General features: G+C 54.9%; 1 protein-coding gene across 1 annotated transcript in view; it reads right to left on the reverse strand.

Moving 5' to 3' along the window:
* Positions 1 to 13,971, reverse strand: part of LRP1 (LDL receptor related protein 1) — a 79,492-nt gene extending 65,521 nt beyond the window's left edge. The window contains 4 exon segments of the mRNA XM_060165816.1: positions 282 to 401; positions 2,449 to 2,586; positions 5,141 to 5,263; positions 13,509 to 13,971. Coding sequence (XP_060021799.1) covers positions 282 to 401; positions 2,449 to 2,586; positions 5,141 to 5,263; positions 13,509 to 13,575 — 448 coding nt within the window. The 5' untranslated portion in view covers positions 13,576 to 13,971.
* Positions 13,972 to 17,541: the final 3,570 nt, after the last annotated feature.

Here is a 17,541-nt window from a genome sequence, read left to right on the forward strand (position 1 = left end):
GAGGATCCCACATGCCGCGGAGCGGCTGGGCCCGTGAGCCATGGCCGCTGAGCCTGCGCGTCCGGAGCCTGTGCTCAGCAACGGGAGAGGCCACAACAGTGAGAGGCCCGCGTATTGCAAAAAAAAAGAAGTCTGGTGGAAGCAAGTAGTTAGGGCCCACAGTCTGCCCTGAGGCTGTAAGGCCTGTAGCCCCGCCTCCTGTCTTGCGCCTTCCGTCTGCTTTCTCCTCCCCAGCCCGGCCCACTACCCTCACCTCCAGCACACGCGGTGGGCACACTTACCTTTGCAGGTCTTGCCGTCTGCCTGAAGTTGAAAGCTGTTGTTGCAGTAGCAGGTGGGCCCATTGAGTGTAGGGACACAGTGGTGCTGGCAACCCAGATGAGAACACTGTCCTCGCTGCTCTGTGTGGGAGCAGGTGACACATACTCAGGACTTCAGACCTGGCAGCTGTACCCAGACTGCAACCTTCCCCCAACCCTTCAGAAACCACTTCTGCTGCCTGCAGTGTCAGAGATGAAGGGGCTTACGAAGCATCGACCCTAAAAATATAGTGTCAGTGAGGAAACCGAGACCAAGGGTGGGTATAAGACAGGTCCAAGGTCACACAGCCCATTATGATTTAGAACCCACATCTCCCTGCTCTGAACTCCCTGTCCCCACGGAGAGGGGTTCTGGTAGTTTGTTGGGGTCAACAGGAAGTGGGGACAGTGATTCTCATCCCCTTCACATACCTCTTGCCTGCACTGCCCGAGGACTGCAATGTTGGCTTTGGGGCTGAGGGTGAAGAGCTGGCATGGAATTGAGTCTTTCTGTGCAGCACCCTAGCTCTTGTCTAGAAGCACCCCTGCAACCCATCCCTTGAGCCCTAGAGGCCTCAGAGAGAAGGCCCAAGGTCCAGGTAGAGGATAGGAGGAGGAGCAAAACTGGCTCCCCTGGGATCCTTCTCTAATCTTCCTCCTGCCACTGACCCACTTCCACAGGGGAGACAGAAGGGAATGAGACAGGAGGGGGAAGAGGTGGGAGAGCAGCTGCCCCCCCAGACCAGCGACCCAATTAATGGCCTTGCATGGGGCCAGGCGGCCTGGCCACAAAGACCCCTTTGTCCAGCTGCCTCACACCCCTGCTCCCCCCCTCCCACCTAGGAGAGAGCACTGCCTGAGATGCTAAGACGTTTAGAGGCACTAAGCCGGCCAGGAGGAGCTGGGATCGGGGGCCAGGCCCCGGTTCTTCCTTCTCCTCCCCGAGAGCCCGAGTGTGCTCCCCTGTCCAGCCTCCCCCCAACACAGGGGGGAAATAGTGTTCGTTCCGGCAAATCTGGAAAAGAGTTTCTCTTCTGGATATGGGGTGGGAGGATGATGAGGTCCAACTTCTGTAATATCAGAGAAGGAGGTCCAAACCCTAGGTTTTCGAGGTTCTTGGTTGTTTTTGATACTGATCAGGTATACAAAATCAAGCAAACTTGAACACGCGCCATCCGATAAGATGGGACGTGCGTGGTAATTGAAGTCAGCCCCTAGGCCCACACTGCATCCCATTCCAGGAGCTTCAGAGAAAAACATGCAGAATCAACCAAAGGGAAGGATAAAAATCTTCCACAAACTCCCTTGCTCCACACTCCCTGCCCTCAATGAACAGGATCCAGATGTGTCTCTTCCCACAGGCAGATGTTTTCTGACACGCGTTACAGGCACAGGACACGGTCCCCACCCCCCAGGGAAGATTGCCCCACACCCAGGGGCTTGCCTAGGGACTCACAAAGCCAGGCCTCTGCTCCAGGCCCAGACCTTGAGGGCAGCAGGAGAAGTCCCCATTCCCTGACTCACAGGCCTGAGGCCCTGTCTGTCCCCCCTGCCCCCAAAGAATCTCTCCCATTGCTCACGTGGGATCCAGACTCTCCCTGGGTCATGGGGGCCTCCAGGGGGAGAACTGCAGAGCTGGTGACCTGAGCTGTAGGTGGGAAGGAAGTCTGACCTATCATAGTTCCCTCTTCAGCCTGGGTGACTTTCCCATCAAGCAACTTCACAGAGCCTCAAAGATCTGCACTTCCTGGGGGACGCCTTTGGGGGCCCTGGAAGTGGACGCAGGGGGACAAAACTCCAGAACCCCCCGACCCCAGCTTCAATCACAGCATCTGCTCTTCTCTGTTCATACTCATGTAAGAAACCATCTGAAGAAAAGACCCCGCTATTTACAAAAATAAAAAGTACAAAAACGCTGATCTAGTATAAAGCTCTCATTTCACAGGTGGGAAACTGGAGACTGGAGAGGGGTAGTGACATGTCCAAGCACACACAGAGAAGTGCCCGGGGCGCAGGGAAGCAGGACAAGGCCTCATCCCCCCCAAAGGTGCGAGGACAGTCCTTGGATGGCGGGCCTCCAAACCTGTCAGGTGCCCACCTGAGAACTCACTGCATCCACCTGGGACAGGAGAGGTGGAAGAGCCCTTACCTCGGCAGTGGGGCCCCTCGTCCGACCCATCTGTGCAGTCCTGGACCCCATTGCAGAGGCGGGACATGAGAATACACAGCTCGGTGCCCAGGCAATTGTGTTCGTTCGGCTGACATCGCTGGGTCTTACTCTGTGGACCTGGGGGCAGATGGAAAGGCCAGCATGACCGCGCTGGCTACAGAGGCTGTCCGCCTAGTTGTTCACTGGGGGAGGGGGTGGGGAACTGAGACTGGGGTTTCAGGCACCTGCACTTCTTAGATCTCAGGAGGCCTAGGGCCTGGATAGACTCTTCAACCTCGAGCTCTCCTATGCCATTCCCAACAGCAGCTACACACCTGGGAGCCGCCAGGTGGAGGGGAGAACTGGGTTTTAGCAAAGAGTCCACTCCCCAAATGCCGCACGCTGTGGACCCCCACGCCTCACATCTACACTCAGGAGACAAAGTACACCTCCTTCCTATAGCTCCCCAGGTCACAGAGCCTGGGGCTGAGAGCTGGGCCAAGTCTTCTAGAACTGCACTTCCCAATATGCAGCATCGTACGTGGCTACTGAGCATTTGAAATGTGACTAGTTCCAACTGTAAGTATAAAATGCACACTGGCAAAAACAAACAAAAAACAATGGGAGTTCCCTGGTGGCCCAGTGGTTAGGACTCGGTGCTTTCACTACCACGGCCCTGGATTCAATCCCTGGTCGGGGAACTAACATCCCGCAAGCCACGTGGCATGGCCGGAAACAAACAAACAAACAAAGAAATGAATAAATGAAATAAAATGCACACTGGCTTTTGAAGACTTAATACCACAGCCACAAAAAAGAATACAAAAGATCTCATTAATACTTTTAAACAAATAATATACTGAAATGATAATAGTTTGGATACATTGGGTAAAATAAAGTTGAAATTAATTTCACCTGATTATTTTTACCTTCTTGAGTGTGGCAACTAGAAAATTTCGAAATTGTGTACATGGCTTGCATTATATTTCTGTTGGATGCACTGTTACAGACCCCCAGCCCCAGAGCAGCTTGCCTGATGCAAGGCTCTGGAAACGGTCAAATGCTGTGGCCCACTGATGATGTCTTGGTACCTCCTTTGTTACCCAAGAAGATGGGCTGGGGGGAGGGCAGGGCAGAGCTCCTGAGGGGATTCTAAGGAGGCCAGGTGACCTAGGACACTGGCTAAACCTGTGGGCTGGTAGACAGACCACTGCCCATTGGCTCCCAAGCCTGGACAGGGTGTGAGAGAGTGTCTGTTTATGAGTGCACCTGTGCCTGGTAGGAGTCCACATGCACAGGTGAGGGAGGTGTGTACCGTGGAGCAGAGTGGTGTGGAGTGAGGGTGAATCCATGGCCCTGGATTCAATCCCTGGTCGGGGAACTAACATCCCACAAGCCACATGTGCTGGTGCTTCTGGCCTTGGTATGTGCATTTCCATGTCCTTTTGGGAGCGAGTCTGGGTTTGTGTGTGCGTGTCTGGGAGCATCTGTCTGAGTGCAGGTTGTGTCTCTGCATCCCCATTTCAGAGTGTTGACTCTGCGTTGCTATGAGAGCATGTCTGTGCCAGCATCTGCCTCTGTCTGTGTATGTCGGGGAGGGTGGAGGGGAGTGAGTCAGTGCCCGGGAGGGACTGAGTGTGGGTGTGATGGGTCCAGGAGTGTGCATGAGTGGGGACAGTGTGGGGATGTGTATAAGGTGGGGTTTACATCAAATTAAAGGGAGGAGGATAAAAAGAGCCAGATCTGGACCTTCTGCATGGCTTTCTTTATCCCTAACGCCAAGCATTGGGGTCAGAAATGTGGGGCATAAAGACGGCATCAGACAAGAAGATGCTCCAGGCTGAGCCACGCCCCCATACAAACACTTGCAGAATATCCCTGGCTCCCACACCTCCAGGGCAGGGTATGAGGGTGAGGCAGACAGAACTGGTCGCTCCCTTTCTGGCCCTAAAATTACCCCTAATAATTATGGGTGAGGGTGTGGAGATGGGGCTGGGACAGGATAAAGCCGGAGAGAGAACGGAGACAGACCTAGGAACGCAGGATCCCCTAGACCCCAGCCCAGATGAGCCCCGCAGAGGAGAGACTCTGCCAGCTGCCCAGGACTCTAGGGTCCCGCCAGAAAGTCCTCCACTCCCCCCCACTGGCAGGGTAAAGCCTGGGTGGGACCTTTCTCCCAGTTTAAACAGCTGCCTCTGATTACACCACTTACGGAGGGCAGGGGGAGCGGGGGAGGGCGGGAAATGCGCAGGGGTGGGGCTTCTGGGACAGAGACTTAGCAAGGGGCCAGTGGCCTTTGGCCTGGGAGCCTGAGGACAGGAAGGGGACCCAGCAAGACCTGGGGGCACTCATCAAGGATCAGGAGGTTCAGAGGTGGGAAGAAGAGGGATGAGCCAGAAGGGAGGGGAGCCCGGGCCCTCTCCTTCCAGGAAAGCTGTCAGCCCAGAGAACACAATCTCTGGCTGGCTTGGGGGTATAGCAGCTGAGGGAGCTCATTTCTGAGCACACCAAGCACCATGCCGGGCTCTTTGAAGAGGGGGAGAGGACAGTTTTAGCTGTGTCATGTACAAACAATCATAGAGCAAGGTCCACGCCGGACTAGAGCTCAACTGTCCTCATCCCAAACTGCCTGGGCCAAAAGGAAAAGGCAGGAATCGGTGGTGCGGGGGAGGGATCCAGAAAAGGCACTTACAAATCTCAGGAGCCTCGTCAGATCCGTCGGGGCAGTCCCGCTCACCGTCACAGCGCCAGCCCTTTGAGATACAGGTGATCTGGTCTCTGCAGGCAAACTGCTTTGGGCTGCAAGTCTTAGGGACTGGGGTCAAGGGAAGAAAACAGGGGTGTGAATGAGGGATACAGGCCAACTCTATGGCCTTAAGCGCTCTAGGGCTCCTCCTCCTCCCCCAGCATCAGTCTCCATCTGGCCCAGACTCTGACCCACGGTCCATGTGTTGGGGGGGGTGGGCACGTGGCTGGGGTTCACTCCCAGAACACCGCGTACCTGCAACAGCGGGAGGGGAAGGATGCAGGGAGCACATTTTATTGTCCCCCGCTCAGTCCCGAAGACTGCCTGTTCGGTGTGCCCTCCCCCAGTCCTCAGGGTCAAAGCCCTTGCTGTTCTCTGTTACTCTGGTCAGACACCAGCAACCCCATTTTGCTGACTGAGAGCGATGGGGCATTTAGCCATTGACGTGTTTTCTCTTTATCTTCCTCCCTATCTCACTAGAGGTCCAGAGCTGGTCTTTTCTAACCTCTCTGCTCCTTCGCCCTCTGGGACACTTTTGGTCCCTACCCATCATCCTGCCCATCTCCAACTCTTAACCACCAGGCCCCCAGATGGGATGTGTGTCGGGGTGCCCTTGGCACAGTGGTGGCTTGGAGATGGCATCAGCAGAGGAGCCCTGCCTCCACCTGCATTCTCTAAAGACACAGCCTCCCTTGCTGGTTAGACTTTCAGCAGATGCCCTCAGAGGTAAGAAGCACCTAAGACTGCCCAGGATGACAGAGTTGGAGAGCTGAGGCAGGGGGATGGCTGGGGTGACCTGTAGGAGCTGGTTTCAGCCCAGCCGACCCGTTAAGGTCCTATATCCGGGACCTCTTTGCCCTAAACCCTCACCCCCACCAGCTTCCCTCTGCTCCTGCCCCATTCTCTTACCTCATTCTCCGGGGATGAATTAAAGACGGTAACGCTAACCCTCATTGTTACCTCAGTGTGTGCCAGGAAATGTGGTACACTAGTTCCTTCCACGTATCATCTCATTTAATCCTCTCCACAATATGACAAAGTAGGTACTACCAATACCACCATTCCCTAGATGAGGAAACCAAGCCTCAGAGAAGGTGGGTTCACACAGCAGGCAAGTGACAAAATCAGGACTCATACCAGTTGAGCTGACTCTAAGCTTTTAACCAACCAGTGCACACCAGTCTCCCCATTCTCACTGAGAGGCTCTCAGGAGTTGTTCCTCCCGATGCCGTCACCGTGCCCTCCACGGGAAGAAAAGTACCCCCCTCCTTCACCCCCAGCCAGTCTCCCAGCCCTTCATCGCCTCTTCCTTGGTCTGCGTCAATCCCATTTCCTCTTCGGCTGTCGTGCACTGGAAACCAGCTCTGTGCCAGGCACTGCACTAGGCACTGGGGTGCCAAGGAGGGGTAGGATGGCCCCTCAGGAGCCACAGCACCCTGGGAAGACAGCAGGGCAGAGTGAGCTCAGGGCTGGGACAGAGCAGAAGGAAAGTGTGTCAGGGCTCTGAGCAGGGAGGGATGGAGTGTGAGGGCAGCCACACTGAGAAGACGTCCTCCCTCCCTAACCCCCATCTCTGGCAGAGGGGACAGCACTCAGGCCCCTGGCCAGGATGAGAGCCGAGTTCAGGAAACACATCAAGGATGGCCTGGCTAGGCCCCCGGCCCCGGAGTCCCCCTCCCCTCCCCCCCACCCTGAGCAGGGAATAAAGGCCCCTTGAGGAGGTGGATAATGCTGAGTTCATTGCCCCACTGGGCCAGCTGTGAGGTCTTCCCGGGGAAACAGCCCGCCAGCCTAGTTAGCATGCCAGAGAACGGTCCTCTTCCCCTGGCCAGCCGAGACCGGCTGGTGGCGGGGCGGGTAGAGGGGGCTGGAAGGGGACTCAGAGGCAGATGGGCTGTTTGGAGCCCAGAAAGGCCCCCATGCCACCCCTGCCTCCACCTGGACTTTTAGTCCACGCCCCCTCTCCTCCCCAGGGTAGAACTCAGAGCCCAGGCCTGAGGTCACCGGTTGGTCACTCCAATCTCCCCTCCATTCCGAGTCCCAGCCATGGTCCCCTCCTCCTTTGGCCCTCACTTTGTCCCCCCCGCTGTCCCCCACCCCCATTTTTGGCCTGAACTCGACAGAGGAAACAGCAGCTGGCAAACTCCGAAAGCTGAAATGAGAGAGATTCACAAACCAGATGTGCTCTCGCGGAGGGAAGGGAGCGGGGGATGGGAGCGAAAGGAAGAGGAGCGCTCAGGGCCCCCGTCCCACAGCAGCATCCCTTTGGGCCGGGGCAGGGGGACTGGAGGTGCACGTCTCCCACAGGTCAGGGCAGCACAAGGATCTCGAGAGATGTGAAAGAACTTCCTTTCCATCAGGGATGGTGGAGAAAGCCCTAGGAATCTCAAGCGTGAAGGCTGAGGCCTGTCTGTGATTTCCTTCAGGGGGAAGAGGGGAGGAAAGAAACAAATAACCTACTTCGGGGCAGTCTACACAGCCAAGGGAAGCCTCACTTGGAGGCAGAGGGAGCTGCAGTGCAGTGGGGTAGGAAACTTGTAATCTGCTTAGAGCCAGCAGCCAACCCCACTGCCCTCAGCTGCGCCTTCCGCATCTGATGCCAGCACCCAGGAAACCCACCTCTGTGGCCTTAGATGAGGGAACAACACGGCCCTAAGTTCAGGAGCAACTAGTGGCCTCCCCTGCCTCCTGCCCCTCATGAGACTTGGGGCTTTATAAGGATATAAACTAACATTTTTCAACATGGTCACTGTGTGTCAGCCACTGAGCTGAAACACTTTGTACACATTAACTCATTTAGGTCCTCAAACCCTGTGACATGGCTACTGTTGCAATCCCCATCATACAGATGAGGGAACTGAGGTACAGAGCGATTAGTGACTGAACCGGCAGTTCCTCACTGGCCACGATGATGGAGCCACATGAAGAAGGATGAAGAAGGGAAACGGCAGGGTCCTCTGGCGCTGGGAGTGGGCACAGGGATCATAGGAGGTGGCAGTGGCCTTCAGGGCTCCTCAGAGAGGAGGGGAGAAGGTGGAGAAGACGGAAAGAGACAAGAACGGGACAGAAGAGGGAAGAGAGAAGGGAGAAGAAGGAGAGGACTACGGAGGGAGAGCGAGCGAGGTTGCAGAGAGAACGCCAGGACACAGGGGCCGTCTGTTCTCAGCTTTGCCCGGAGATGAATGTGACCGCCATGCTAACTCTGGCCAACACCCCTGCCCCCCCTCAAACCCAGGCACCCAGCCCAGCCATGGCCCCCAGGGCCACCAAGATGGAGCCAGAACAGGAGGTGCAGGGTTGGGTGTGCATCCAGACACAACACGGACCCCGCTGCCCTGCTCAAGCCTTGGCTGTCGTCCTGTCCCATTCTGGGACCTTGGGGGCAGGGTGGGGAAGGGCGGTGAGAGGGCCTGACCAGAGCAGAGAGAGTGACAGGGAAGTACAGCCCTGAGGGAGTCTTCTCCAGAGAAGGGGACCCATCTGTTGATCCCCTTGGGAGCAGAGATGGAGAGGAAGAGAGATGGTGAGATTTCCTAAAGACCCAGGAGACCTGAGACAGGGTAAGCATGAAAGAGACCCCTGAGACCCTTTTCAAGAGCAGACACAGCAGAGGGAGAGATAGGCTGTGTATCAGGGGATGTTTTCTGAAAGGACCCACATGATATATCTAAGGGAACAGAGGAGCCAGGGGGTGGCCAGGGGGTGGGGGACAGAGCCTGCAGGAATCTAAACTTTCAAACATATGGGGGTGGGACAGCAGGGGCCTCCCAGACCCTAACCAAGAGCTTTTCACTGAATTTTATGTATTTTGGGTGTTACCCGGTGGCTCCTTCCCCGCAGCTCAACGAGGCTCAGACACATTTTTGTCATTCCTGAGTCTGGGCCTCTGCTTTGCGGCCTGGACAGACAGACAGGATGGCTTGGGCTGCTGGGGGAGGGGAAGGGTCTCCCCCTCCATCCTGAGTCAATATTGACTCAGCAGGACATTAGCCTGACCTCCCCACCATCTTTTCCTTTCCCCACAAGTAAAATCAGACCCTTTGAATGTCTCCAGAGGTCAGCATATCTCTCACCAGGCCTTTAGAAGGCCTTTCCACCTACCCCCCAACACACACACACAGCTTATGCGCTGCAGAAGGAAAAGCTCTAGGCTCCTGACCCATTCCTCACACCTTTCTCCAGTTCTCAGGTTATGAGGAAGTTCTGCCAGAAGTCTAACCTCCCTCCTCCTGTCTGAATTATCTGCACTCCCTCTCTTACTCAACCCACAAAGGGTATCAAGTTCCCTTCCTCCAGAAACATTCTCCCCAAAATTAGTGGAGGGGGAAGAAGAGAGAGGAACTTGGAGGAAAGTGGAGGGAGAACTTTCACTGCCGAACTGGATACTCCAAGCTTGGCCTGGGAGGGGAAGAATAACTCCAAAATGGCGAGCACGTGGGAAAGCCCAGGAGAGACTTCTGCTCCCAGGTAGCTTTCAAGATACCAAGAGGCCTGGGTGGAGGTGGATGGAGACAGACAGAGACAAAGCAAGAGACAGAGACTGAGAGAGACAGGACAAAGAATGCCACAAAGGATGAGGTAAGAGAGATGAGAGGATGAGAGAGAGAGGTTCTTTGAGGCCAAGAGAGCACACACCAATGATACACAGACAGAGGCAAAAACCAGGGAAGGGGTCTCAGCTGAGAGGTTGCCAAGACAACGACACAGTTGTCTTGGGATGACCCCGGAGAACAACATCCCTGAGACTCAGGGTGGGGAAGCATATACCTTGACTTGGACAAAGAGAGTCTCTGCCCTAGTAGTGCCTGACCCAAGGGAGACTCAGAATAGGGGCCGCTGCCTCCCACAGAATTGGGAGGGTGGGAGGAAGGAAGACTGAAGCTCTTCAACAGGGAAGCCAAGGCCTCCAGGAGATTCTCATCTTCCCTGGGGGTGCAAGAGGGATAAATACCTCCCCTCACTGTCCCTCACCTCTTTCTCAGGCAGGTTTTACACTGGGGCCTGGGGCCACCGCACCGGAAGCAATCCGGAGCCAACTGCTTCCTTCTCCAAACAATGCAGGATCCTGCTAACCAGGCTGAAATCTGGGACTGAACACAGGGGCATGGGTCTAGGTTCTTCAAACACCCACACCCAGCACCCAGCTCCACCAGGTCAGGGAGAGCTTGCATGGTCCCACTCAACTGCGCTCAGATTCCCAGAGGGCGAGGAACCCCCATCCGGAGCTGGAGGACTTGGATGCTGGAGAGTTCATAGAGGGTTGGGGAGGGGGGTGGTGCCCTGAGAGGAAACTACAGAGGGGAATAAGCCTTAGGTTTGGGGTTTTGATATGCAAAGGCTGAGACTACAGCAAGAGGAAAGAAAGTTAGACTTGGTAAGGAAGGGCTTCCCAAAGGTAAGGAAGGGCTTCCCAAAGGTAAGGAAGGAGTTCTGTAAAGTTCCGGGGATTTGGACAGGATCTGGCTCTGACCAGAGCCCCTGCTGACATATTTAAGAGGCCCAGTGACGGGGAGTGGTTGGGGGCAAAAAATATAGAGAGAAAATGGAGGAAGGGGGAGCAAGATTAGGAGAAAAGGAAGTCTTGAGAAGCAGCCGCAAACATCAAAATATCCCTCCATCCCCACATCAACGTCCCACACATCCCTGGTTTGAAAGACGAGGGTGAGGGGAGATGTCCAAGATCTGAGTCTGACCAGGGGAGAAGGGAGTTTGGAACCATCTCTCAGAGAGCCAGAAGGCAAACAACTCAGTCTCATAACTCACTTAACTGTCCAGCTTGTCTGATAAATGGTAATACCCTGGCTCGAGGGGGTACGTGGAGATGGGTAGGAGAGAGGGAGGCAGCCAGCCCTCTCCACTACAAAATGTTCCTAATCTCAGCAGGGACCTCAGTAACTCCTCTTCCCATTCCCCATTCCATCTGTTTCTCCATCCTCCCAGGTAGCAAGTATACTCAATTCTGTCTACTAGCAGGGAGTGACATTGCTCCCCAAAGAGAAGGGGACCCTGGGGATTGGGTTCAGGCATAGCAGAGAAGGCAGAAATGGTGGAGAAGGACCCTAGGGCTGCTCCCCTGGCGGGAAAGCAGCAAGGTCTGTGATAGCAGCAGAAAGGAAGGTTAGACATTGAGTCAGGTAAGCTGGAGCCAGGACGTGTCCTTCTCCAGAAAACGAAGGAGAAAGTTCCGTGTCTGTGGGCCTGAGACATGAGGGCAGGGGTGGGGATAGAGGAATCCGTAGGCTGTCCTGGACAACATTGGCCCTACAGGTCTGTGCAGTTTCCCTTTCCCACTCCCCAGAATGGGGTAGAACTGATGATTCACTATTCCCATTCTTAAGGTGAGCACAGTATGGGTGTTTGGGGAGGGGTCCTCGCTCCAGGACTTTGGATAGAGTTTGGTTTGAGCTGGGGTTACAGCTGTGGACTGGGTGGAAACTTACAAAAGCATGGGAGACCATTAAGGAAAACACATCCAGTCTCCCTCTTCCACTCACCACCCACCAACTTGGTGTGGCAGATAGCACCGCTTTGGAACCCTGGGGGTGAAGCTCCCTGGGACCATTCCTGACCAGGCTGGGGACTTTTTCTGCTCTCCACAGAGACCCCCCTTTTCCCTCTGCCTTCCATCGTGGGGCTCTTGATGGGTCACTCTCTCTCAACATTTTTTTCTATCCCTCCCAGAAGTCGCTGTACCCAAATCTCTCTGCCTCAGTTTCCCCTCTCACTTCACAGGGCTGAGAACAAGAGGAAACAACATGCATAACTGAGGAAGTCATGGGCAAGGGCTGGTCTGAAGGGTATTCAGGGCAGAGCCTCTTTCCTCCTCTTGGGCAGATAATTGATGTGGGGTGGGGGGTAGGCGGACAGAGTCCCCAAGACGGCATAACTGAGAGCTACTGAATATATTGTCTTTCTGGGCACAGCTACTTCCTGACCCCTTAACCTCCCTCCCCCCACTGAAGCAAGTTGTGGGGAGGGGAAGAGAGAGAGAGAGAGAGATAGTCTGGTTTCAGAGAAAAACTTTCCCAATCACAATCTGGCAAAATTTAGAAGATGGAGGAGGGGTGCACGATGGTATTGGGTCCAGATTTTTCCCTGGATGAGAGGACTAAAATGACGGGAAGGGATGAGATCCCACCCCTTCCAAATCAGGGGCCCAGCCCAGCCCAACCCCATGACCCCAGCTCAAAGCTTGAGCAAGACTTGAACCAGTGACTCACAAGTAAGAGGGAAAATCGCTGACATTAAAGAAAGGCAAGAGGGCCCCCCATTTCTCCAAAAGGACACGGCTCTAGCCCAAACCTAACTGCAGTCTACAAAGTGTGTGCGTATGAGGGGAGGAGGGGAAATGCTGGAGAGAAATAAACACATCTACCAAAGGAGCAGGGAATTAGGGGGTGGGGGCATAGCCATAACCCCATCCAGCCTCCAACTCTCCTTCCAGTACAAACTGTGATCAGACCAGAAGTCAGGGAGAAAGCAGCCTTCCTCCACCCTCCCACCTCAGCATTCCAGGCCATTCTCCAGTCCCCTTCCCCAATGATGACATCTAACGTTTTTCATCTCAAAGCTCCCAGGAATTAAGAAGGAAAATTCAAAGTCATATAGCTTCGCCTTCCCCCACCCGCTACACCCCCCAACACAGCCCTTTCCAGGCTACTGACAGAGGCCCTGAGAGGGGGAAGTGCTCATTTCGGAACCCAGGCTGGCAGCCCGCTGGATCCTGGACCCAGGCCTTCAAGCCCGGTCTCCAAGGGCCCAGATTCCACACCCAAGCAGGGGGCCCTCCCGTGGCCCTCTCTCTCCCCACCACAGCCATCCTCCCTGTCCTGCCTGCCCTCTGCCCAGCGGGGCACCCCTGACCCGGCTACCCTTCCAGATGCAGAGGCCACTGCAAAAGGACCCCCGCCCCCTTTTGCAGCCAGTAAACAGCAAATCCGGATTCCTTTACAATTCAGATGTGTTGTGTGGGGGGGTGGAGGATGTAGGGGAGGCAGAGGCCCTCCCCCACCAGAGATAGGAAAAGAAGGCCTCTAGATGTCAGGATCAGTAAAAAGGGGATCCCTCCTCTCCCTTCCCAGGCCTCTGGTCTTTGTTTGGGCTGGGGGGGTCCCAGAAGAATCATTTGCCCGGGGCCCCTATCCTCCAAATTGGACCCCCATCCCCACCCCCAGTCAGGCCGCTGCTGTGTCAGCTGGACTGGGATAACAAAAGGCACCCCCTCCCGCGTCTCCCTTTCCCATCCGAACGCAGGAGTGGGGGCTGGGGAGTGGGTGTCCCCAGGGGTCCAAGGGGGCCGCGGAATCTCACTCACCATCGACAGCGGCCGCGACCAGAGCTGAGAGCAGGGGCAGCAACAGCAGCAGCGGCGGGGTCAGCATGGTGTGGGCTGATGCAAGCAGCAGCCCCCTGCCCTCTGGTCCTGTTACTTTTCGCCGTCGCCGCCCCCCCCAATTGGGGGGTCCCCCCTTTTCCTCCTTCCTCCCTTCTCCTCCTCTATTCTTATCCTATCCTTCAGCAAAGCTCACCAGGGGTCTGGGTGAAGAGGTAGAGTTCGGAGCCCCTTGGGGAGGGCCTGCAGACGGGGGTGCACCCTCTGCCCCCAAATCCAAACCCTTCACCCCCGGCTTTTCTCTTCGTTCCTCTTTTTCCCCCTCCCGGGCGAAGCTCACAGCCCCATCTCCGAGCCGCCTCCGGCTGCAAAAATGCACAATTGGGAGGAGGCGGGGTGGGGGAGTGGGGGGCGTGGACCGGGTGGGGGAGCCTTCGGAAGGGGCCTGATGGAGCTATGGGGTCTCCCCTCGTTTCCGCCTCCTCAGTGCACGGGCCTGGAGCTCGCACCACTGTTCCCCGGACTGAGGTGCCGCGGGGCGGGCTGAGGGGGGGGGAGAGGGAGGGGACCGGGAGAGGAGGGAGGGAGAGAAGGGGCGGGGAAAGAAAAAAAAGGGGGGGGGAAGAAAGAGCTACGCGGCAATCCTGTGAGTGCGCATGCGCCGATTTGGCGCGCTGCCCTGGGGAGGGGGAGTCAGAGCGGCGACCAGATCTGGATCTCTGGCTACCGGTCCGAGAGCGGGGGGTTCCCGGGGTCCCGCTGGCTGGCTTTGGGCCTGGAGCGCCCATTCCCGTGACTGGGCCTTTCTCCCTGGCGCTCGGCAGCTGAAGGGGCGAGGGGGGTTGGGCAGGGGGGGTTGAGGAGAGCTGAGCGGCTTTTCTTTGAAACTCGGTGTCTTTCCCTAGAATTTCAGGCCCCGTCTGCGGATCCAAGACCGGGAGGTCTGGACCGAGGCCTGATCTCCTAGGGGAACCCTGACTGTGCCTTCCCATGACTGGGGTGGGGTCGGGGGCTGCCAGTCCGCGGGGAAGATGCGGGGAGAAGCTGAGCTTTGATTTGGAGACTTTGTAAAACCTGGACGGGGATTGGGGCCTGCGGCGGAGGGGGGCGGGGTGGGGGAGGGGCCGAGACGGCCTGCCCCAACCTCGCTCCCGGACTTGGAGTAAACAGGGACACCCGCCGGGACACGCCGGAGCTTGTCCGCCCGCCTAGGGCTTGGGGATGGAGCCCACCTTAGTGCCCGCCCCGCCCTGCTTGCCTGGCACCGGGAGAGGCAGGCCCTGGTTTGGAGGGAGGTGAGTCACCAGCGGGTGGGGTTAAGTAAGTTCCACCCACCTTCGCTCCAAGAGGTCGGGGCTCATTTATTTTTTTGTTTGGTGTTTTGTTTTTTTATACCTTCTGACTGGCTTCCCACCAAGTCGGGGTTTTAGATTCCGAGCAACAGGGATTTGGAATAAGATGAGGGACTCTGGACCTCTGTTTCCAGGCCTCGAGTTCTAAGGAGGTGTCTGCTGAGTGCCGGACCTTTGTCCCAGCCTGAGCCCGTAAGGGAATGCTGCTTTGAGTCCACAGGGCGCCGGGCGGTTCCCAGAGCCCAGTGAATGTGCTTCTGGCCACTGCCCCCTTCAGGGCGGTGTTTTAAGGCTGTACCTTGGGTGTCTGACTTTCTGGTGTCTGGAAGTCAGAGTTCAGGGAGACAGCAGGCGACGCCAGAAATTCACATTAGAGATGAGGGAGGCTTGCACCACCCTTCTCCCTTTTAAAGTTCTGTTCAAGGAAAGGCCCCAAATCCTCACGCCAGCCTGGCCCTGGCAGAAAGTGGAGCAGCATGGAGGACTTGTCTATTGATGGCAGTGAGAGCAAGAGAGGAATCCAGAAGGAGCTAGACCTTTTCACCAAACCAGAGCTTCCTCCTGGCTCGCGTTGCTCAAGGCCAAGGCCACCTGCCTTTAGTCTCCCAGGCCAGAAACCTCAGACTTACTGCCAACTTGTCTTCTGGGCCTTTCTCTCCTATACCAATCTTGGAAACCTGTGCTCAATATTTGTCATTTTTTTCCTTTGAAATAGAGTTCAGATTTCCTCCGTTTCCACTGCTGGAGTTTCTTTGGGCAGGGGTGGGGTCTTATTCATCCTTTCATCCAGACCTCATGGGCTAACACAGTGGTGGTCTCATGGCAGCGACTTACTAACATTTTAATGAACTCCTACTAGGTTCCTTCTTCTCCCAGGACCCTCTCTCCTTGTTGTCATCCAAGTGAAGTCAGATTGAAACAGACTTCAGACGGCTTTGCAAGGAAAAAGCCAGCTGGAGTGACCATACGTAGCCCAAGAGGGTTATGAGGGGGCAGCCCCATTCCTCTCCCTGATACCTGTCTCATGCAGGTGAAATCTTCCTGAAACTGCTTTCCCTGTGTCTCTTCCTGGCTGGCAAACCTCTACTGGGTGTCTATAGACAATGGAATCAAATGTGGACTCTTCTCCCAGTCCTGGCCTCCCAATATCTGGCCTCAGCCAGCATATCAACACTTCTCATTTGCTACGTCCCAACCCCTGCTATCTCCTGAATGTGAATGTGTGTTTATTTTTATGAACGTTATATTGTAAAAATGGTAATACTTAGTGGTTGCAAAACTCAGAGTATAGGAAGGTACAAGATGAAAAGTAAACTTGCCACTACTCTCCATACTCCCATTCTTCAGTCCCACCCTCAGAATAATCACTACTAAGAGTTCCTTGGGTCTCCTTCCAAGAGGTTTTTTTTTTTGAAATGATAAACAGGGAATTCCTTGGTGGTCCAGTGGTTAGGACTCAGTGCTTTCACTGCCAGGGGCCCAGCTACAATCCTTAGTCGGGGAACTAAGACCCCACAAGCCACTTGGTGTGGCCAAAAAAAACCGATAAACAAATATAAACATCTTTTAAAACCACAAATGAGCTCATACAGTATATACTGTTCTGGAACTTGCTTTTTTTTCAGTTAACTCATCTTGATCCCTTTCCACATTGTACACACACATCTAGCTCACTCTTTGTATTGGCTACTTGGAATCTCCTTGCTTGGATACTCCACAGTCTACTGGGATTGTTGGGCCCTTGGGTTATTTCCAATGTGTGAAGTGCTGAGGTTGTCTCTATAAGACAAGAGAATGCATATTTCTACTTGAGCCTTTAATTATACTCTTCTCTCAGCTGCTTCCTACCCTCATCAGCAAGGCTCTCCTGTTATTCTCACTCTGCCCATCACTCCTGTTCCAAACTTGCTCTCAAGATAGCCTCAGTACCGAGAACTTAGCACTTAATTTCGAGGGTTCTGTGTCTACCATCAGACCATAAGGTGGTCCCTAAGGGCAAGTAACATGTCTTTTTCTTCTTGTATCCACCCAGTGTTAGGACCTCTTGATTGTTCAGTGGGTAAGCTGACAGGAGTGTTAGGACTAGGGGAGTCTGCACTGGTAGAGGAGACAATCATAACTAAGTACCATCGAACGGGATGTGACTGGAAGCATTTTCTCCGTATTTCTCCTATAGCACCCGTTATATAGTCCCTCTCTCCCTCAGCTTCTTCTCTTTCTCCCCACTTCTATTCAAAGAAGCTTTTTCCATCTTCAAACCCTTGAGTTGGAATTGTAACCAAATAGAGGAAACCAAGGAGGAATTCTCTGCAACCCATGATCGGGAAACCAAGAATGGTGACAGTGGGCAAAGAAATTGGTGAAGAGGATATCCCCTTTTTTTGGATCTCCCAGCAGATTATTAAACATCTCCCTTTCCTGTCGACTGTAACAGGCACTGAGATGGGGCATTAAGGGGGCAGCTCTGGGATTGAATGTCAGGCCAGAGACTGACACCACCTAGCGGTCAGCTAAAGAAGTGTAAACAGGAAGAGTGTCTGAAGGGTCTGGTGGAAAGTGGGAAGAGAACCAAGATTTACTGAGTACTTACCATATACTAAGTCCATGCAGTGGATTTTACATGGATTAGCTCATTTAAGTCTTATAACCGCCTGTGGCATAAG

This window comes from Lagenorhynchus albirostris, chromosome 11 (assembly GCF_949774975.1).
Source record: "Lagenorhynchus albirostris chromosome 11, mLagAlb1.1, whole genome shotgun sequence".
NCBI lineage: Eukaryota > Metazoa > Chordata > Mammalia > Artiodactyla > Delphinidae > Lagenorhynchus > Lagenorhynchus albirostris.